This window comes from Loxodonta africana, chromosome 26, assembly GCF_030014295.1.
Source record: "Loxodonta africana isolate mLoxAfr1 chromosome 26, mLoxAfr1.hap2, whole genome shotgun sequence".
In the NCBI taxonomy this organism is placed as follows: domain Eukaryota; kingdom Metazoa; phylum Chordata; class Mammalia; order Proboscidea; family Elephantidae; genus Loxodonta; species Loxodonta africana.
Genome location: NC_087367.1, coordinates 38670848 through 38694238, shown reverse-complemented (window position 1 = coordinate 38694238; position 23391 = coordinate 38670848). Strand labels below are relative to the sequence as shown.

Here is a 23391-nt window from a genome sequence, read left to right as displayed (position 1 = left end):
TTGGAGTGAGATGAAATCTCATTGTAGTTTTGATCTGCATTTCTCTAATGGCTAATGATTGTGAACATTTCCTCATATCTGTTAGCTACCTGAATGTCTTCTTTAGTGAAGTGTCTATTCATATCCTTTGCCCATTTTTTAATTGGGTTATTTGTCTTTCTGCAGTATTATGTAGATTTTAGAGATCAGGCACTGATCAGAAATGTCATAGCTAAAAACTTTTTCCCAGTCTGTACGTAGTCTTTTTGCTCTTTTGGTGAAGTCTTTGGATGAGCATAAGTGTTTGATTTTTAGGAGCTCCCAGTTATCTAGTTTTTCTACGTTCTTTATAATGTTTTCTATACTGTTTATGCCATGTATTAGGCTCCGAACGTTGTCCCTATTTTTTCTTCCGTGATCTTTATTGCTTTAGATTTTATATTTAGGTCTCTGATCCATTTCGAGTTAGTTTTTGTGCATGGAGTGAGGTATGGGTCTTGTTTCATTTTTTTGCAGATGGATATCCAGTTATGGCAGCACCATTTGTTAAAAAGACTGTCTTTTCCCCATTTAACTGTTTTAGGGCCTTTGTCAAATATCACCTGCTCATATGTGGATGGATTTATGTCTGGATTCTCAATTCTATTCCATGGGTCCATGTATCTGCTGTTGTACCAGTACTAGGTTTGTTTTGACTACTGTGGCGGTATAATAGGTTCTCAAATCAGGTAAAGTAAGGCCTCCCACTTTGTTCTTCTTTTTCAGTAATGCCTTATTTATCCGGGGCCTCTTTTCCTTCCACATGAAATCGGTGATTTGTTTCTCCATCTCATTGAAGAATGTCGTTGGGATTTGGATCGGAATTGCATTAAATGTATAGATCGCTTTTGGTAGAATAGACATTTTTATAATGTTAAGTCTTCCTATCCCACTTATGTCTCTTTTGGTTTCTTGCAGAAGTGTATTGCAGTTTTCTTTGTGTAAGTCTTTTACATCTCCGATAAGATTTATTCCTAAGTATTTTATCTTCTTGGGGGCTACTGTAAATGGCATTGATTTGATTTCCTCTTTGATGTTCTTTTTGTTGGTGTAGAGGAATCCAACTGATTTTTGTATGTTTATCTTGTATCCCGATACTCTGCTGAACTCTTCTATTAGTTTCAGTAGTTTTCTGGAGGATTCCTTAGGGTTTTCTGTGTATAAGATTATGTCATCTGCAAATAGAGATACTTTTACTTCTTCCTTGCCAATCTGGATGCCCTTTATTTCTTTATCTAGCCTAATTGCTCTGGCTAGGACTTCCAGCACAATGTTGAATAAAAGTGGTGATAAAGGGCATCCTTGTCTGGTTCCCGATCTCAATGGGAATGAAACAACACCTTTTTACATTTATCAGGCATAAAAAAAATTTTTTTTTTTTTAGGCATATGTCCACACAAAGAGTTGTACATTAGTGTTCACAGCAGTTTATTTGTAACAGTCAAAACCTGAAGATAACTCAAATATCCATCAACGAATGAATGGATAAATAAATCATGGTATATTCACACAATGGAATACTATACAGCAATAAAAATGAAGGAACTGTTAATATGTGCAATAAGGTGCAAAACTCTCAAAGTAATTATGCTTAGTGGAATATATCAGACAAACAGAGGACATACTGTATGATTCCATTTATATAAAATTCTATAAAATGCAAACTAATTCTATACTGCCAGAAAGCAGATCAGTTGTTGCCTAGGAATAGGAAGGAGTGGGAGGGATTACTATAGGCAAAGAGAAAACTTTTGCCGTGACAGGTATGTTGATTATTTTGATTATGGTGATGCTTTCATGGGTGTATACATGTATTAGAACTTATCAAATTGTACACTTTAAATATGTGTGGTTTATTATATGTCAAATAAAACAAAACAAAAAAGAAACTTGTTGCTGTCAAGCAATTTCAATTTATAGTGACCCTACAGCACAGAGTAGAAGGGCCCCACAGGATTTCCAAGCAGCGGCTGGCGGATTCAAACTGCTAACCTTTTGGTTAGCAGCCATAGCTCTTAACCACTGTGTCGCCAGGACTCCTACACCTCAATAAAACTGTTAAACAAAACAAAAAAATTAAGAGCAAAACAATAATTTCAGTGCTTACTGACTTATACTGTAAATAATTAAAATTGGGCAAAAGTGGATCTGATAAGGGATGGGCCTAAAGCCCTTCCTACTGACTTTCTCCATGGTCCCTGAGGCACATTCAAGAAGTCCCTAGGCCTCTGAGGAATAGTTTGAAGACCTCTGTTTTAAACTAAAAGTTAACTGTAGGCTCTTAAGCTAGCTGCGAAATTGTAGGTGTAAAGTTTTTTTTTTAATTACATTTCTTCCTTTCAAATATTAGATTTCCAAATTGTTTCACAGCAATTCCTTAGAGTAATCTAATCAATTCATAGTTTTTACCTTTCTGAATATCTAAATACTTTTTCTATACCTCAAAGATACAGATTCTTCCACAAATTGTAGGCTAGTGATTATAAATGTAATTGCAGGCTAATAAAACAAAGAATTTTAAATCCAGAAGGAATCTAAGGTATTATCTGCTTCCTAAGGCAAAGTCACAACACTAAGGATGTGGATGCTTGTTCACTGTCTCCATCCTACTATGCTGCTTCCTGGAAATGCTTTACAATATTCTACATTACAAGCAACAAGAATAACTGAGAAGTCTTCCCAGACCTGCTACTTACCAAAGGTAGGAGGAGGAGGTAGCCTGAAGTGGTTTGTACTCATAGGTGTGAACACTGGTTCCTTAAGATAGTCGGACTGACTGTTGTTAACAGAGAATAAGCACAAGGCGCAAGAAAAGTACTCTAACGTTAAATGTAGCAAGGGTGTACCAGTTGCCCAAGGAAGGCTCAGCCTAGGAAGCGAATCTGACTCATTATTTGTGAGTAATACAAATAAGTCACTGATGACAATTATGTTTGAAAAGTCTTTATAAAAATTTTATTTAAGATCTTATAAAAAATACATTATAATCAAGATTGCAAAAAGGCACTTTTTTTTCTTTTAAATGAGGGACTTCTATCTACTCTCTATTTTACCCATGATTCATTTCCTAACCTAACATAATGATAAAACATTTTCTTTTTTCCGTTTCTTCCTCCTGCTTTGAAAGGCCAACTGCCATGAGACCTATCTTAATATAATGTGCCATTTAATCCTTGCCAGGAAAGCAATAGCTTCCTACTGGCAGGACTTAAGAGAGCCGTTGGCATTCCTGTTTCCCTGAACCCTAAACTCCAATGCAATCTTTCTATTACTTGCAGTATCTTTCCCTAAGTTTCTCTTTTACTTACACATTCTACTTTAAAAGAACCTTATATTTTAGCTCCTTGTCTTAGTCATCTAGTGCTGCTTTAACAGAAATACCACAAGTGGATGGCTTTAACAAGGAGAAATTTATTTTCTTACAGTCTAGTAGGCTAGAAATTCAAATCCAGGGCATCAGCTCCAGAGGAAGTCTTTCTCCTTCTGTCAGTTCTGGAGGAAGGTCTTTGTCCTCACTCTCCCTCTGGTGGAGGAGCTTCTCAGGCACAGGGACCCCAGGTCCAAAGGACACGCTCTGCTCCTGGTGCTTCTTTCTTGGTGGTATGAGGTCCCCAACTCTCTGCTTGCTTCCCTTTCCTTTTATCTTGAGAGATAAAAGGTGGTGCAGGACATATCTCAGGGAAACTCCCTTTACATTTGATCAGGGAGGTGAACTGAGTAAGGGTGGTGTTACAATCCCACCCTAATCCTCTTAACGTAAAATTAGAATCACAAAATGGAGGACAACCACAGAATACTGGGAATCATGGCCTAACCAAGTTGATACACACAGTTTTTTGGAGACATAATTCAATCAAGAATTGTTTAAGAAGCAATTAGGGCGATCTAAAGTCCAATTAATTCAGTAACTGTTTTCTGTATAAAAACCTAAAAAGTTAAAAAAAAAAAATTGTATGGATAGAGAGGGAACCAATTCTAAGACAAGGCGAATTCTGAGAGTGAATAAATTTTTTAGTTCCTGTCTCCGAATAAGATTAACCATATAAAATATTTAGACTGCCTAAAAATGCAATTTACACAGTAAAAATGATTTGATTCATTTTCAGTATGAAAGTACTTTTAATTTCTTTACTGCAGGTACAATGGCATCCACATCATCAATTTCTGTAACAGAAAAGCAATAATAAAGAAGAGTACTTAGAAAAATAGCTAGAAATACCAGTCTTGTGATATGCTCAGATGAAATGAGAACTTCTATGTAATGTTTCAAACACAAAGGCAACAATATTGGTGCTTGTGTGCGCATGGAAATTTTCTCCAGTTGTGGTGATAAAATTTTACTGATTGAGAAACATACCTACAAGCATCCTCTGACTCTGATATTAACCTCACTAGCAGCATACTTTTATTAATAGACCCAGCTGGTCACATTTATGATTTTATGTTAGTATCTCTCTAAATCTGTATAGTTACATTGGTTAGCTTAAACCAAACACAAAAACACCAAACCCAGTGCCGTCAAGTCAATTCCGACTCATAGCGACTTTATAGGACAGAGTAGAACTGTCCCATAGAGTTTCCGAGAAGCGCCTGGCGGATTCGAACTGCCGACCCTTTGGTTAGCAGCCGTAGCACTTAATCACTACGCTACCAGGGTATCCTGGGTTAGCTCACATGGTGAAATTCCAGGTAGAAAACTGCCTCCTTCCGGGTCCTTATCTGAGGATTTAGGAATTTCCTGTTTTTTATCCTCTTTAATTCTCGTGAAAGAATTTCTCCTTAATAGGGTCACTCTTAGGTCCACCTTTTAGGATGAAACTTTACTACCTAACAATAGGTGTGAGTCTTCTCAGAGTACAAACCTTGGGTGCAATGTATACAGCACGTAATTGCAATGTATGCAATTCTAGGGTTTAGCCTGGTTTTTAATTTAGCAGATAAACCAGTTCAGGTTCTTCACTGCCAGGTTCTGAGTTTGATGTCTCTTCCTAAGACTATCTTCTTTCAACAGCCTAAAGCTTCTAGCTACAGAGGAAGCAGGATTCTTTCTCTCATTGTCTAGATCCCAAGCCTACTTTAAGGTGAGCCCCAAAGGCAGATTCTCTAGATACTACTTTTTTTCTAGCTTATTCCGTTAGGCCATTGTTCATCAACTCATTTCTTTTACAAAAAACATGTCTCCTTGGATTTCATCTTTCCCCCTCCATTGTCTAGCTGGATTTTGGTGGTTTTCCTTTAGCGTGAACACTTCATTTAGTCCTTTAAGTTCCTAACTTCAGTCAGAATACTTGTCTGGATCTACTTAAATGCATCAAGATATAGGAAGCAAAATAAGCAAACCTACAACAGAGAACTTAGTTCCCACTTTATGTTGTGGTAAGGTATGTGACCCCGAATACTCCCCAGCATGTTTTTATTTCAAAATGGGCAACTGAGAGCTTAACATAACTAACCCATTGCCCTCGAAAACGTAACTAAGGCCATGATAAATCTATAAGTTATTCTTCCTCTGCTGCCTTCTTCACATACCTCTGTTAATGACTTTGTTTTGATCAAATTTAATGGCTTTGTTCTTTGTTTTAAACTGATGCAAATAACCTTTCGTTCTGGCGGGGCTACCTGGGGCATATAGCCCTGCACAGGGAAGTTGGAGCCCAGTAGCAGATATGTATGTCTTTAGCCTAATAAAGAAATGTCTGGCAGGGAACTACAAAGACACTTGTAGCCCTCCTAAGATTCTAAAGAAGCTCCAATGTAAAACTGCTCTGTGGGACTCCATAGAGACAACCTGTGTTGCTCCTGGGTCCCCAGTGATGTATGTATCTCCTTAATAAACTTTCTCACTCTTTCTGACTTGGAGTATGTTTCACTGGCTCGACTGCTCCGGGGCACCGACCCTAATCAGGTTAACAGGTAAAATATCCTTTACCCCTCAACCTGAAATCACATTTTTTTCTCACTAAATACGAAATGTGTCTTATTAGTGAACCTCACAGAGAATGGGAAGGCTAAAAAATACTTAATATAAAATCCAATAATAAAAAAAAGTCATATTTACCAAATTGATTTAAATTTCCCAATGTTAAATACAATATTTAACTTCAGAATTTAAACTGTGACCAAAACAATGGGAGACTTGGCTTTTCGAAGCAAATGACCTATCTGAGCAATGCTAAGTGTCACAATATCTGAGAGGAAGTTTCTGAAGAAGGATTCTGAAAAGGTGTCACCAGCATTTCTTTGCTTTAAGTGTTTGTTAATGTACCAAATATGCATTAATGACGAGAATTTCACTGTTTAATAGCCATCCTAAAGCAAGTAGAATCATATTATTCTATGAAATATGGCTCTTCAAGATACTAGGGCAACACACTTACACAATTTCATGTCTCAGCTTAAGTTAACTTTCAAATTACATTTTCACTTGGTATGACCTTTTTAAACATATGAGCATGCCTAAAACATGCTCACCTACTACTGTCTCTTCTGCTTCCATGGTCTACATAAAACTGGCCACAAAACTCCCTTTATGTTCACTAGGCCATATACTCCAATCAGATAGTTCTGTCATTTATTCATCTTCTTACCAAATTTTAATTTACTCATTCCCTTATCTTCTGACCAATCCTCATTTTCTCTTTTAATTTAATAATTTGATTTCTTATGTCATGGAGCCAGTTTTAGAAAACAAAAAACTTTCAAATGAGTTATAATAGAAATTCACTGGTGAATAAATCACTTCAAACTTTAAATAAAAAAGTTCTTAATATTAAGATAAATTAATTTTATAGCCATATATAATCACATTTGAAATAAGAGACTTATGGTCTCTATTTTGCCTATGACTCCTAAGCAAATTATTATGTTTTTCCCTCTAAGAGACTACTACTACTCAAGCTCTAAAACTGACTTTTTTTCTGCAGATGTTTACTAACTACCTTACATTACTTCATATTAATGCAAGTGATATCTTAAAATTAACTATGAAAAAAAAAACCTTCCAAGATCATAAATTCTCCCAAAATTTCTCATTAGGCCATGACAGAGTCAGGGTTAAACTGGGCCTGGCCAGAGTAAGGCCATTTCTCATGATAAGGTCCTAAAACAAAGGCAGCCCCTATTGCCTTATAGTGCCTGTGCTTCTCTGCTCTGTGGGCTAATCTCAACCAACTCAAACAGCAAGTTCGAAAAAACCTGTTGCTGTGGAGTTGCCGTGGAGTCGATGAACAGCAAGTTAGGAAGTCTGTTTCCAGAAGTGTTAGTGGTTTCCAAACACTTTTTACCAAACGCTCTAAGTAAAAAGATTTATCCAGTAGCTAAGGAATGCTCTTCTCTAAAAATCCACTGAAATCTTATGACTCAAAATTTAACCATCACTAAAAGATCTTACCTAAGACTTGAAGTAGATCGTTAGTAAATGCCTGAAATGCTGGGAAAAATTCCTCATGTTCTTCCAATTTGTTGATAATGCTGTTAAAAAAAAAAAAAAAAAAGTGACGTTACACTGAGTTTCCAAGTTGGGGTTGTTGCCTCTGATTGCAAACAAGACATTTTCAAAATGGAAAGAAACTGTCCTGCTAATTTAGATATAAACTTAATGATCATTTATTACTATAATCATTCCTTTTTTAGTTTATTATTGATCTAATATCACTTTTCTAAAACGGCATTTCATATTATCAGTGTAAACATTTGTTCCAATGTTAAGTTTATGTAACTTTTCTAACATGGGAAACTTTCCATTTAGCTCTAGGCTTCTAAACCAAAAACCAAACCAAACCCACTGCCATCGAGTCGATTCTGACTCATAGTGACCCTACAGGATGGAGTAGAACTGCCCCATAGAGTTTCTAAGCAGCAGCTGGTGGATCTGAACTGCCAACCTTTTGCTTGGCAGCCAAGTTCTTAACCACTGCACCAACAAGGCTTCAGGGCTTCTAAGACCATGCTTGAATAGCATTTTCTAAAAATGATTGGCTTTTATACCCCATATCCTATTAAACATTAAGAAAAAATATCAGTAGTCAGTAAACTGCGGGAAGGTGAAAAGATCAATAGTGAGATTTATGTTCCAAGTATCAGAAAACTCAAATATTAGATCATGTACGGGGTTTTCTTGTAAAACGTGCAGACCGTATGAAATACGTGATATATGTGTATGCTTCCCTTCCATAAGTTGCAGTATAAAATTTCAGGTGAAACAGCTTCTTTAAGTACAGCTATGATTTTTCAATATTTTTTAAAAATCAGGTTTTATATCACAGATATATGGTGTTTTAAAAAATCCTTAACATTCATCTTCTAATCAAATAATTAATATACCGATAGTGACTATTCAATAGTCTATGGTTGTTGTTGTTAGGTGCTGTTGAGTTGGTTCCAATGGAACCATATACAATGGAACAGTACTTAGTCCTGCGTCATCCTCATAGTTGTTGCTATGTTTGAGCCCATTGTTGTAGCCACTGTGTCAGTCCATCTTGTTGAGGGTCTTCCTCCCTTTCCTGGACCCTCTATTTAACCAAGCATCATGTCCTTCTCCAGGGACTGGTCCCTCCTGGTTCAAAGTATGTGAGATAAAGTCTTGCCATCTTTGCTTCTCCTTAAGGAGCATTCTGGCTGTACTTCTAAGACAGATTTGTTCGTTCTTCTTTGCCAACACCATAATTCAAAGACATCAATTCTTCTTCTGTCTTTCTTATTAGCTGTCCAACTACGTGAAGTTGCTAACAAGGTTTGAATTTCTCTATGCACCCACTCCTCACTTATCACAGTTAGGTTCCAAGGATGGGTCATTATATGAAAATTTGCACTATGCAAAAATGGAGGATTTTTTTTTTCTGTTTTAAGACTATTCATTTATCCCATTTTTTTATTTAGAAAATATGATCATAGAAATAATAACAGCTAAAATTTACCGATGTGCTCATCACTGTGACGAATTCAGTTATGGATTATTCCTCTCCGGAGAAGGAGGCTCAGAGGAGATAAAGCCAGGCTGTGTGGTTGGAGGGCCCTCGGCTTAACCACTTTACCTTTCCCCTATGTGGGTCAGAGCTTCTCTCGTGGAGCCGCCTCCAGGGCTCCACTCCCACCCCTGCAAGCCCCTCATTTATGATCCCAGAGCCTACTCTGCCCTCCAGGCCTGGTGAGTCAACAAGACTCAGAGTTTCCTGGGAGGGTGCTAGGAGGCTGGCTGCATACCTGTCTTGGCTCACTTTGGGATGTCCTTAAACTCACATGAATTTCTTCCAAACACCTCTTCTTTCCTCCCTTCCCACCCACAGCAATTTTGAGCCATAGGGCCTCAGGCCGCATAGGAGCAAGGAACTGAGAACAGGTGCCCCCTGGCTCAGTGCTGCCTGCACATCCGCCTGGGGGTCATAGCCACAGAGGAGGCTGGCCCGCAAGCAGGGCATCCCTGCTGACAGGAGGGAGCACTCCGTAGCAGTTGCTGCCATTTCCGCTGCCTTGTTAGTGCACAAAATAGTCAGATGGGAGAGTTTTTATTATTATCGTAGGTGTGAATTGTCCAATAATGAAATAGTCCACAAGTGAGGAGTCGGAATATGTAATTTGCCTTGGAAATAGGCTTTGAGCAACAATGCTGAAGAATTCCTTACCCACTGTATGTAAAGCTATAGGTCTTACAATCTATTTCTATCTTGAAAATACTTGGCATTCATTCTCTCAGTCTCTACATGAGATTATTTTACTTTGTCAATTTATTTAAAAGGTGTTACTCCAAATAAGGTTTTCACTTGCCAATTTTTTTTTTGGAGTAGATTGCCGGGTCCTTCTTCCTAGTCTGTCTTAAGTCTGGAAGCTCTGCTGAAACCTGTCCACCATAAGTGACCTTGCTGGTATTTGAAATACTGGTGGCATAGCTTCCAGCATCACAGCAAAATGCAAGCTACCAGTGTGACAAACTGACAGACGAGTGGTAAACATGATAAACACTGAAAATACTGAAGTTGTCAAGGATTTCATTTTACTTGGATCCACAATTAACATCCATGGAAACGGCAGTCAAGAAATCAAACAACATATTGCACTGGGCAAAAGATGCAGATGACATCTTTAAAGCGTTAAAAAGGAAAGATGTCACTTTGAAGTCTAATGTGAGCCTGACCCAAGCTGTGGTATTTTCAATCATCTCATATGCATGTGAAAGCTGGACAATGAATAAGAAAGACTGAAAAATAATTATGCCTTTGAATTATGGATTGGCAAAGAATATAGAATATACCACAGACTGCCAAAAGAACGAACAAGTCTGTCTTGGAAGAACTACAGCCAGAATATTCCTTAGAAGTGAGGATGGTGAGATTTTATCTCACTTACTTTGGACATGCTATCAGTAGGGACCAGTCCCTGGAGAAGGACATGATTCTTGGCAGAGCATCAGCAAAAAGTAGGAAGACCCTCAATGAGAGGGACTGACACAGTAGCTACAACAAGGAGCTCAAACACAGCAATGACTGTGAGGATGGCACAGGGCCAAGTAGTGTTTCATTCTGTTGTGCATGGGGTCACTATGAGTTGGTACCGGCTTGACAGTATCTAACAACATTCCAAATAGGGACGTAAATAACTATTTGGATGTTTTGGAAAAGCCTTCAGTTTCACCCCTTCAATCATTCTGGCTAATATTTTGTGAACTTTTAAAATAAATACCTTTGGAGGTCTTCAGGTCCCAATACCTGCTTAACCTGTTCATTCATGCCCTCATTAATCAGCCTACACAATTTTCCAACTGTGCTTACCAGCACATACAATGAAGTAGAACTATCTGCAAAAAAGAAATAAAAGGATAGGATATTTTAAAAAAGAATTTTCAAAATCATTATATCAAACAATTTATGCTTTAGTTATCATCAATTTTCGTTATTTTTACATCTTTAACAACTTGTTAAGGATTAATTCTTAAATGTGGACAAAAATTACAAAGGGTTATCACCTAGTTCTAGGAGTTCTTGGAGGTTTCTTACAGCATTGTTCATTTCTCCAAGCTTAGTATAAACTTCATTCATTCGAGGATAGACTCCATTCAAAGAAGGCACATCAAACAATTTTTGGAAGTGAGAAACAACAGCTTGTAAAGTTTGAAAGTTTGGCATATTACTGTCCTGTCCAAAAGAGGGGAGAAAAAAATAGTACATCTCTTAAAAGAATCTAAAATCTATTAATAAAAAACTTCAAAAAGAGAAATAGAGCCTTAGTAGAAGAAATATCATCTATATCAAATTATTAGCCTTTTAGATAAGATTACATTAAAAAATTTATATAAAGAGTAATATAAACATTTATATAATATTAAGTATTACCTTCTCTTTATTTTCAACTTCTTCCAGCATGGTATCTACTATAAACAAAAGATCTTCCACTTTAACACCTTCATTTTCATCCTGCTTCTTTAAATTATGCCAAGGCACCAGCTGTGCAGACAGTATTTTCAAGGACTTATGCAAATCCTTTACAACAAAAGAAATGACATGATGTTATTGATTTTAATGCTAATAAACTATAATTCTCCAGGAAGATTTTTGAAAAATAATATATGTAACAGTCATTGGCATTTTATAAATGAAACACCATTATCGGCTTTAGAAAAGGTCTGTTAAAATCAGGTTTTCCTAGGTAAGTATAGGCATTATAAAAAAAATTATATATTGATTATCCTGAATCTGAATTTTTTAAATAATCATTTTGAAATATTGATGGGTAAAGAATACACTAGACAACCTTGTTCTTTATATGTTGGTCTTGAATTTTTTTTTTTTTAATTTTTATTAAGCTTCAAGTGAACATTTACCATTCCAATCAGTCTGTCACATGTAGGTTTACATACATCTTACTCCCTTCTCCCACTTGCTCTCCCCCTATTCAGTCAGCCCTTACAGTCTCTCGTTTCGTGCCAATTTTGCCATCTTCCCTCTCTCTCTATCTTCCCGTCCCCCCTCCAGTCAAGAGTTGCCAACACACTCTCCAGTGTCCACCTGATTTAATTAGCTCACTCTTCATCAGCTTCTCTCTCTCCCCCACTAACCAGTCCTTTTCATGCCTGATGATTTGTCTTCGGGGAAGGTTCCTGTCCTGTGCCATCAGAAGTTCTGGGGAGCATTGTCTCTGGGATTCCTCTAGTCGCAATCATACCATTAGGTATGGTCTTTTCATGAGAATTTGGGGTCTGTATCCCATTAGTCTCCTGTTCCCTCAGGAATTGTCTGTTGTGCTCCCTGACAGGGCAGACATCGATTGTGGCCGGGCACCAACTAGTTCTTCTGGTCTCAGGATAATGTAGGTCTCTGGTTCATGTGGCCCTTTCTGTCTCTTGGGTTCTTAGTTGTCGTGTGACCTTGGTGTTCTTCCTTTGCCTTTGCTCCAGGTGGGTTGAGACCAATTGATGTATCTTAGATGGCCGCTTGTTGGCATTTAGGGACCCAGGCGCCAAAATTCAAAGTGGGATGCAGAGTGTTTTCATAATAGAATTATTTTGCCCATTGACTTAGAAGTCCCCTCAAACCAAGTTCCCCAGACCCCAGCCCCTGCTCCGCTAACCTTTGAAGCTTTCATTTTATCCCGGAAACATCTTTGCTTTTAATCCAGTACAATTGGGCTGACCTTCCTTGTATTGAGTGTTGTCTTTCCCTTCACCCAAAGCAGTTCTTATCTACTGATTGATCAATAAAAAGCCCTCTCCCTCCCTCCCCGCTTTGTAACCACATAAGTATGTGTTCTTCTCCGTTTTTTCTATTTCTCAAGATCTTATAATAGTGGTCTTATACAATATTTGTCCTTTTGCAACTGACTCATTTTGCTCAGCATAATGCCTTCCAGATTCCTCCATGTTATGAAATGTTTCAGAGATTCATCACTGTTCTTTATCAATGCGTAGTATTCCATTGTGTGAATATACCACAATTTATTTACCCATTCATCCGTTGACGGACATCTTGGTTGCTTCCAGGTTTTGCTGTTGTAAACAGAGCTGCAATAAACATGGGTGTGCATATATCTGTTTGTGTGAAGGCTCTTGTATCTTTAGGGTATATTCCGAGGAGTGGGATTTCTGGGTTGTATGGTAGTTCTATTTCTAACTGTTTAAGATAACGGCAAATGGATTTCCAAAGTGGTTGTACCATTTTACAATCCCACCAGCAGTGTATGAGAGTTCCAATCTCTCCACAGCCTCTCCAACAGTTATTATTTTGTGTTTTTTGGATTAATGCCAGTCTAGTTGGTGTGAGATGGAATCTCATCGTAGTTTTAATTTGCATTTCTCTAATGGCTAATGATCGGGAGCATTTTCTCATGTATCTGTTGGCTGCCTGAATATCTTCTTTAGTGAAATGTGTGTTCATATCCTTTGCCCACTTCTTGATTGGGTTGTTTGTCTTTTCGTGGTTGAGTTTTGACAGAATCACGTAGATTTTAGAGATCAGGTGCTGGTCTGAGATGTCATAGCTGAATATTCTTTCCCAGTCTGTAGGTGGTCTTTTTACTCTTTTGGTGAAGTCTTTAGATGAGCATAGATGTTTGATTTTTAGGAGCTCCCAGTTATCTGGTTTCTCTTCATCATTTTTGGTAATGTTTTGTATTCTGTTTATGCCTTGTATTAGGGCTCCTAGCGTTGTCCCAATTTTTTCTTCCATGATCTTTATCGTTTTAGTCTTTATGTTTAGGTCTTTGATCCACTTGGAGTTAGTTTTTGTGCATGGTGTGAGGTATGGGTCCTGTTTCATTCTTTTGCAAATGGATATCCAGGTATGCCAGCACCATTTGTTAAAAAGACTATTATTTCCCCAATTGACTGACACTGGTCCTTTGTCAAATATCAGCTGCTCATACGTGGATGGATCTATATCTGGATTCTCAATTCTGTTCCATTGGTCTGTGTGCCTGTTGTTGTACCAGTACCAGGCTGTTTTGACTACTGTAGCTATATAATAGGTTCGGAAATCAGGTAGGGTGAGGCCTCCCACTTTCTTCTTCTTTTTCAGTAATGTTTTGCTTATCCGGGGGTTCTTTCCCTTCCATATGAAATTAGTGATTCGTTTCTCTATCCCCTTAAAGTATGACATTGCTATTTGGATTGGAAGTGCGTTATATGTATAAATGGCTTTTGGTAGAATAGACATTTTTACTATGTTAAGTCTTCCTATCCATGAGCAGGGTATGTTTTTCCACTTAAGTATGTCCTTTTGAATTTCTTGTAGCAGAGTTTTATAGTTTTCTTTGTATAGGTCTTTTACATCCTTGGTAAGATTTATTCCTAAGTATTTTATCTTCTTGGGGGCTACTGTGAATGGTATTGATTTGGTTATTTCCTCTTCGGTGTTCTTTTTGTTGATGTAGAGGAATCCAAGTGATTTTTGTATGTTTATTTTATAACCTGAGACTCTTCCAAACTCTTCTATTAGTTTCAGTAGTTTTCTGGAGGATTCCTTAGGGTTTTCCATGTATACGATCATGTCATCTGCAAATAGTGATAGCTTTACTTCCTCCTTACCAATCCGGATACCCTTTATTTCTTTGTCTAGCCTAATTGCCCTGGCTAGGACTTCAAGTACGATGTTGAATAAGAGCGGTGATAAAGGGCATCCTTGTCTGGTTCCCGTTCTCAAGGGAAATGCTTTCAGGTTCTCTCCATTTAGAGTGATATTGGCCGTTGGCTTTGCATAGATGCCCTTTATTATGTTGAGGAATTTTCCTTCAATTCCTATTTTGGTAAGAGTTTTTATCATAAGTGGGTGTTGAACTTTGTCAAATGCCTTTTCTGCATCTATTGATAAGATCATGTGGTTTTTATCTTTTGTTTTATTTATGTGATGGATTACATTAATGGTTTTTCTGATATTAAACCAGCCTTGCATACCTGGTATAAATCCCACTTGATCAGGGTGAATTATTTTTTGGATGTGTTGTTGGATTCTATTGGCTAGAATTTTGTTGAGGATTTTTGCATCTATCTTCATGAGGGATATAGGTCTAAAATTTTCTTTTTTTGTAATGTCTTTACCTGGTTTCGGTATCAGGGAGATGGTAGCTTCATAGAATGAGTTGGGTAGTATTCCGTCTTTTTCTATGATTTGAAATACCTTCAATAGTAATGGTGTTAAGTCTTCTCTGAAGGTTTGGTAGAACTCTGCAGTGAAGCCGTCTGGGCCAGGACTTTTTTTTGTTGGAAGTTTTTTGATTACCGTTTCAATCTCTTTTTTTGTTATGGGTCTATTTAGTTGTTCTACTTCTGAATGTGTTAGTTTAGGTAGGTAGTGTTTTTCCAGGAATTCATCCATTTCTTCTAGGTTTTCAAATTTGTTAGAGTACAATTTTACATAGTAATCTGAAATGATTCTTTTAATTTCATTTGGTTCTGTTGTGATGTGGTCCTTCTCATTTCTTATTCGGGTTATTTGTTTCCTTTCCTGTTTTTCTTTAGTCAGTCTAGCCAATGGTTTATCAATTTTGTTAATTTTTTCAAAGAACCAGCTTTTGGCTTTGTTAATTCTTTCAATTGTTTTTCTGTTCTCTGATTCATTTAGTTCAGCTCTAATTTTTATTATTTGTTTTCTTCTGGTGCCTGATGGGTTCTTTTGTCGCTCACTTTCTATTTGTTCAAGTTGTCGGGACAGTTCTCTGATTTTGGCTCTTTCTTCTTTTTGTATGTGTGCATTTATCGATATAAATTGGCCTCTGAGCACTGCTTTTGCTGTGTCCCAGAGGTTTTGATAGGAAGTATTTTCATTCTCGTTGCTTTCTAAGAATTTCCTTATTCCCTCCTTGATGTCTTCTATAACCCCGTCTTTTTTCAGGAGGGTATTGTTCATTTTCCAAGTATTTGATTTCTTTTCCCTAGTTTTTCTGTTATTGATCTCTAGCTTCATTGCCTTGTGGTCTGAGTAGATGCTTTGTACTATTTCGATGTTTTGGATTCTGCAAAGATTTGTTTTATGACCTAATATGTGGTCTATTCTAGAGAATGTTCCATGTGCACTAGAAAAAAAAGTATATTTTGCAGCAGTTGGGTGGAGAGTTCTGTATAAGTCAATGAGGTCAAGTTGGTTGATTGTTGTAAGTAGGTCTTCCGTGTCTCTATTGAGCTTCTTACTGGATGTCCTGTCCTTCTCCGAAAGTGGTGTGTTGAAGTCTCCTACTATAAATGTGGAGGTGTCTATCTCACTTTTCAATTCTGTTAAAATTTGATTTATGTATCTTGCAGCCCTGTCATTAGGTGCGTAAATATTTAATATGGTTATGTCTTCCTGATCAATTGTCCCTTTTATCATTATATAGTGTCCTTCTTTATCCTTTGTGGCGGATTTAAGTCTAAAGTCTATTTTGTCAGAAATTAATATTGCTACTCCTCTTCTTTTTTGCTTATTGTTTGCTTGATATATTTTTTTCCATCCTTTGAGTTTTAGTTTGTTTGTGTCTCTAAGTCTAAGGTGTGTCTCTTGTAGGCAGCATATAGATGGATCGTGTTTCTTTATCCAGTCCGTGACTCTCTGTCTCTTTATTGGTGCATTTAGTCCATTTACATTCAGCGTAATTATAGATAAATAAGTTTTTAGTGCTGTCATTTTGATGCCTTTTCATGTGTGTTGCTGGCCATTTCATTTTTCCACATGCTTTTTTGTGCTGAGACGTTTTTCTTATAGCTTGTGAGATCCTCATTTTCATAATGTTTAACTTTGTGTTTGTTGAGTCGTTACGTTTTTCTTGGCTTTTTTCCTGAGTTATGGAATTGATATTCCTTTTTGTGGTTACCTTATTATTTACCCCTATTTTTCTAAGTAAAAACCTAACTTGTATCCTTCTATATCGCCTTGTATCACTCTCCATCTGGCAGTTCAGTGCCTCATATATTTAGTCCCTCTTTTTGATTATTGTGATCATTTATCTATTGATTTCCATGATTTCCTGTTATGTGTATTATTTTGTTTATTTATTTATTTTTTAGAATTAGTCTTAATTTGTTTGTTTTTGTGCTTTCCCTATTTGAGTTGCGTTGATATCAGGATGTTCTGTTTTGTGACCTTGTATTGTGCTGGTACCTGATATTATTGGTCATCTGGCCAATCTCCTTTAGCATTTCTTGCAGTCTTGGTTTAGTTTTTGCAAATTCTCTAAACTTGTGTTTATCTGTAAATATCTTAATTTCTCCTTCATATTTCAGAGAGAGTTTTGCTGCATATATGATCCTTGGTTGGCAGTTTTTCTCCTTCAGTGCTCTGTATACGTCGTCCCATTCCCTTCTTGCCTGCATGGTTTCTGCTGAGTAGTCTGAACTTATTCTTATTGATTCTCCCTTGAAGGAAACCTTTCTTTTCTCCCTGGCTGCTTTTAAAATTTTCTGTTTATCTTTGGTTTTGGCAAGTTTGATGACAATATGTCTTGGTGTTTTTCTTTTTGGATCAATCTTAAATGGGGTTCGATGAGCATCTTGGATAGATACCCTTTCGTCTTTCATGATGTCAGGGAAGTTTTGTGTCAGGAGTTCTTCAACTATTTTCTCTGTGTTTTCTGTCCTGCCTCCCTGTTCTGGGACTCCAATCACTCGCAAGTTATCCTTCTTGATAGAGTCCCACATGATTCTTAGGGTTTCTTCATTTTTTTTAATTCTTTTATCTGATTTTTTTTCAGCTATGTTGGTGTTGTTTCCCTGGTCCTCCAGAAGTCCCAGTCTACATTCTAATTGCTCGAGTCTGCTCCTCTGACTTTCTATTGCGTTGTCAAATTCTGTAATTTTATTGTTAATCTTTTGGATTTCTACATGCTGTCTCTCTATGGATTCTTGCAACTTATTTATTTTTCCACTATGTTCTTGAATAATCTTTTTGAGTTCTTCAGTTTTATCAGTGTGTTCCTTGGCTTTTTCTGCAGTTAGCCTAATTTCATTTGTGATATCTTTAAGCATTCTATAAATTAGTTTTTTATATTCTGTATCTGATAATTCCAGGATTGTATCTTCATTTGGGAAAGATTTTGATTCTTTTGTTTGGGGGGTTGGAGAAGCTGTCATGGTCTGCTTCTTTATGTGGTTTGATATGGACTGCTGTCTCCGAGCCATCACTGGGAAACTAGATTTTCCAGGTAATCAGCTAAAAAAAATGCAGTCAGATCCCCATCTGAATTCTCCCTCTGGCTCCGGGTATTCGGATGTTAATGGAGCCGCCTGGGGAGGGTGGGGGAGGGGTCAGAGAGCTAGGAGTGTAGCAGCACAGAATATAGAGCTGAACACCGCGTTCACGCTCCGCCCCCGTCCGCCAAAATCCGGGCGGGATGGGTCCCCGGCTGGGACGCTGCTTTCCCCGCTCCAAGACCAGTCACTTCCTCCCAGGGACTTCTCCCTCCGGTGCGCGGCACTGCTCGTGCGAACTGGGTGGGCGTTTCCCGCACGAACGGGTGGGCCCCGCCCCGGGGTCGCTTTAGGGAAATATAGCTGACCCCCCCCTCGCTCGCGCCCCGCCCGCTTCCCGCCGAACTCCCGGCGGGACGGCTCCCAGGCTAGGACGCTGTTCTCCCCACTCCCAGATCAGTCACTGCCTCCCGGGTGCTTCTCCCTCCGGCTGCGCCGCTACGCCACACGCGCCAACCAGCTAGACTTCTTCCCCGGATGGGTTCGGGAGGGAAGGGCTGGGCCCCCCTTCTGTGGCGTCTGCCCCCTTGGGCTCTGCCCCAGATCGGGCTCCAAAGGTCACCTGCCTGGTACGCTGGCTCCTAGTTCTGAAAACGGTTGCTGTCTGCCCGTATTTGTTCGTTTTCCGTCTCTAAGTCTGTGCTTGTTGTTCAGAGTTCGTAGATTGCTATGTATGTGATCGATTCCCTTGTTTTTCCGAGTCTTTGTTGCAAGAGGGATCCGCGGTAGCGTCCACCTAGTCCGCCATCTTGGCCCCGCCTCTCGAATTTTTTTTCTTTTAATGAAGTTTTATTGATATCCAAAAACCAAAACCCATTGCCATTGAGTTGATCCCGACTCACAGGGACCCTAACGGACACAGTAGAACTGCCCCATAGAGTTTCCAAGGAACGCCTGGTGGATTCGAACTGCTGACCTTTTGGTTAGCAGCAGGAGCACTTAACCACTACACCACCAGGGTTTCCTTGATATCTACATACCATAAAACTCCTAAAGTGTATAATTCAGTGGTTTTTTAGTATATTTAAAGAGATATGCAACCATCACCACTATCCTAATTCAAGAACATTTTCATCACCCCAAAAAGAAACCCCATACCCATTAGCAGTCACTCCCCATCTTCCTTCCAGCCCCTGGCAACTACTAATCTACTTTCTTTATAGATTTTTCTATTCAGGGCATTTCACATAAATGGAATCATATAATAAGTGGCCCTTTGTGACTGGCTTCTTTCACTCACCATAATGTTTTCAAGATTCATCCATGTTGTAATACGTATTTTCCCGAAACCCATCTCCAGCAGGTCTTTAATGTGAACCAAAAACTAAATCCGTTGCCACCAAGTCAATTCCAACTCATAGGGTAGTGGTTAAGAGCTACAGCTGTTAACCAAAAGGTCGGCAGTTCAAATCCATCAGGTGCTCCTTGGAAACCCTATGGGGCAGTTCTAATCTGTCCTTTAGGGCTGCTATGAGTTTTTTTTTTTTTTAATGAGTTTAATGTGAATGGATGCCTAAATTAATTTGACTTAATCTTCATAATAGCCCACTTAGTTTTCTTAGAAGTGTTGGCCTGATCTATTCTAAACTGTGCACAAGGGACGGGGTACGGGAATTTAGAATTCTAAGATTGGCCAATCACAGACAGACATTTACTGAGTATGTACTATCTCTGTGGCATGATGCTTGTCCTCTAGAACAGTGCTGTCTGAAAGAAATGTAATGCAAGCCAGAGTAATTGTAAACTATCTAACACAACACTCCTGTCAGTTTGTCATACCGTGGTGGCCTGTATGTTGCTGTGATGCTGGAAGCTATGCCACCAGTATTTTAAATACCAGCAGGGTCACCCGTGGTGGTCAGGTTTCAAACTACTTCTAAAAAAATTGGCCAGTGAAAACCTTACGAATAGCAGTGGAAGTAGAGGGTCAGCGAAAAAGAGGAAGACCCTCAGCGACATGGATTGACACAGTGGCTGCAACAATGGGCTCAAACAGCAACGATTGTGAGGATGGCCCAGGACTGGACAGTGTTTCCTTCTGTTGTACACGGGGCCTCTATGAGTCAGAACCAATTCGACAGCACCTAACAACTACAACAACAAACAGCCACATTAAAAAAGGTAAAAAGAAACAGGAGATATTAGCTTTAATGTATTTTATTTACCCCAATATATCCAAAGATCATTTCAATATGTAATCTGTACTTTATATTCTTTTTTTTCCATACTAATTCTTCAAAATCTAATGTATATTTTATACTTACAGCACACCTCAATTGTGATTAGCCACAATTCAAATGATCAATCATCACATGAGGTTAGTGGCTGCCATATTGGACAGCATAGTTCTAGAATACAGGAAGAGGTGCACGAAATGCCACCTTTTTCTAACTTCTTATATTAGTCCTCCATTTATTCAACACTCCCCAGTTAAGATCTAGACCTCACATACTGGTATCATTAATCTTTCATTTATTTTAGCTATTCAAGGCAATAAATTCAGTGTCAAATGAATGCTTTATATAATAAGTGCTACCAGAATTTTAAAAAAGTCAAGAAGTAGCAGCACAATGATATCTTTATTAACCAAAGCTCTATCAAAAAAAAAAAAAAATTTTTTTTCTATCAACAAGGTACTTTTATAAAGAAGTGGTCTATGGTAAAAAGCACACCCAAACTTATTAATTTTTGTTTGAGAATAGAAGAGTGTTACAAGCCTAAGAAAAAAAGATGCTCTGGCCTCCTTAGCAGTGAGAGATGGCTGTAGCACAGTCCAGCAAGTAAATCCTGAAAAGTCTAAAAGAGGACCTCCTAGGTTCCCTGCACTGTCCAGTTGTGAGGATGCAGAAGTACTGCCAGGTCCTACTTGACCTTGTACGGTTGGCCTTTAGAGTACTGGGAATAAGAAGGCAGTACACGGGCTGGGAAAGCTATGATGTTTGCAGCTCACCTGTCCTGGAAACATAGGAGGAGAACACGGAGGGAAGGAGACATCTAGCTTGCTCCATCCCTTTCCCATCCTTTTTTTTAAAAGCCAGATCTAACTTGGCAAGGGCAGGGGAGGAAGAGGCTAACCTGAGAAGATGAGTGTCCCAAACTTAGAGGCTTCTGTATTATAAAGAATCCTTCATATGAAGCCTCAAAGAACCTCATGTAGTTTTTCAATTTGGGTCCTAATTTTGCAGTATAAATATCTGAAGAAATTGCTAAAATTCATGAGTCAGTTCAGTGGCAGAGCTACCAATTTGTCCCTGGAAGCCCTCAAAATATTCTAATTATAAAGCTAACTCTTTGCCTCCTTCAATTCAGAAAACCACGAAGTAGCAAGTAACTCACCAATACTCTAAAGCTTTCCTTGAGGGCTAGGACCAGACTCTAGGACATAAGTTACCTGCATCATTCACTTGGCTTTTAATCATGTATGATCACTTTTTATGACATTCATTTTTTCTACTGATAAAATTTAACTGTTCAAGATATTTCATATTTTTGAGTATGTTTTGTCTCTCTAACTAGTCTGAATCTTGTGTTTGCCTTTTCTGATACCTCCTGAAATGCCTTCAACAGAGTAAACAATACCTATCCATTTATTTGATTCTTCTCCTCCCTTTTCTCTTTTAGTCTTTTCCCCTTCTCCTGGGGCTGCCTATATCCCCTGAGAAGGATAAAGTGGAGTTAGCATTGTTTCCTCCTATTGAGAGAACCCCTTGACAAGCAATGATTAGAAAAATGCCATGATTTAAACAATTAAGTACTAATTATTTCACCCTCTTTTGAGACATAAGACTGTAGGAGCTCAGATCTATAAAACAGGTATATTAATCCAGTGCTGTCACTGAATCAAAATGTTTATTTTATAGCTCTGTCTGAGCTCTATATAAAAAAAGAGGAAAAATTAGACTGTGAAGATTCTTTCACTAGTCACAGATATGTTTTCATTACATTAAAAAAATTAATATCATCTCCCATTTTCTTGTCTTGAAACATATTATTCTGCTTTTTTTGACAAATATTAATTGAGCACTCATTATATATCCTTGGGATATACCTGAACAACAACAACAACAAAAAAAACCCAAAATCTCTGCCCTTGTGGTGCTTACTCATTCTTATGATGTCTTCTACATAATTTATACTTTGTATAATACGGCTTCTGTTGACAAATACTGTTACTGAGTCACATCTTCATAACAGAAAAAAAAAATATATAGTATTAGTTATTCAAAAATCTAAAGTTTGAAAGGCATAGAAATTAAATGCTACTTAAGAAATATACCGTTCTGTGGAGCAACAGAAATGGAACAAACATAGTTATGCAATGAAGACTACACAATAATTCTACAAAGTGAGGAAATTTTATCTTCCTATGGATGACAGGACAGTCAGTAGGGTTGGTTGCTATCTGACTATCTGCTCTAGAAAACAGACAGATGTAGAGTTCTGAGAGAAGGAAAATAACCTAAAATATGAAAGAGAAAACATTGCTAATTAAAATGAAAGGCGGAGTAAGGTATAACCTGTACAGGAATAAGGGCCAGGAAAATCTATACTGTAAGGATATCAACAGGAAGGACATGAAGGAAGGACAGGGAAGGGACTGGAAGTACAAAGTAGACTCACCACAGATTTTCATGGAGGCAATGGGCCTGTTAGGGGTCTTGTTTAGCAGAACTTTAGAGGACGTAAAGCTTACAATAGCGACACCACCAAATAGGCAGTGTCTGAAATACATATGTAAGTAGCAAGATTCAAATTTTAGATAAACTAAATAGGATAGCTATAAGTCAGAATCAACTTGATGGCAGTGGGTTTGGTTTTTGGTTTTTAAGCTTTTTCAGCTTTACAGTTAAAACAAATAAGCCTAGTCCAATTAAAAAAGCCCCTAGACTCCAATAGATTGTCAAAGCATATAAAGAACATTCAACCCCTTACCTTCAGGGATGTCAGTTGATCTGCCCACATTTCTATTATAGGAATAAGATGCTCAAATCCACAATCTTGAACAAAACCTTTATTAAAATGTTGGGCTCCTCCTTTGCTCTGTTTATAAATTATTACTGGAGCTCTTGGATTATGAATAATTGAATTGATGCTACACAGCACCTTTAAAAAAGACAATATTTTTGATCAAAATGCTTGCCCTACTTCTACAAGGAGATACATATTTAAAAAAAGGTACTTTATTTGTCAATGAAACATTATTTTCAGAGTTAATTTTAGGTGTTAAGGTA

At 38.0% G+C, this 23391-nt stretch overlaps 1 protein-coding gene across 6 annotated transcripts in view; it reads right to left on the bottom strand.

Annotated features, from left to right (window-relative positions):
* Nucleotides 1-1551: 1551 nt before the first annotated feature.
* CEP70 (centrosomal protein 70) overlaps nucleotides 1552-23391 on the bottom strand; it is a 138313-nt gene continuing 116473 nt past the window's right edge. For 4 of the 6 annotated variants that reach the window (XM_003419965.4, XM_010599486.3, XM_023538803.2 and 1 more), the window contains exons 14-19: nucleotides 23093-23263; nucleotides 11346-11492; nucleotides 10979-11147; nucleotides 10696-10810; nucleotides 7409-7488; nucleotides 1708-4182 (exon numbers count right to left, since the gene is read on the bottom strand). In XM_003419965.4, the coding sequence (XP_003420013.1) occupies nucleotides 4121-4182; nucleotides 7409-7488; nucleotides 10696-10810; nucleotides 10979-11147; nucleotides 11346-11492; nucleotides 23093-23263 (744 nt within the window). In that variant the 3' untranslated portion in view covers nucleotides 1708-4120. Of the gene's footprint in view, nucleotides 4183-7408; nucleotides 7489-10695; nucleotides 10811-10978; nucleotides 11148-11345; nucleotides 11493-23092; nucleotides 23264-23391 lie in introns of all 6 variants that reach the window. The other 2 variants (XM_010599488.3, XM_064277250.1) reach the window with 2 other exon arrangements.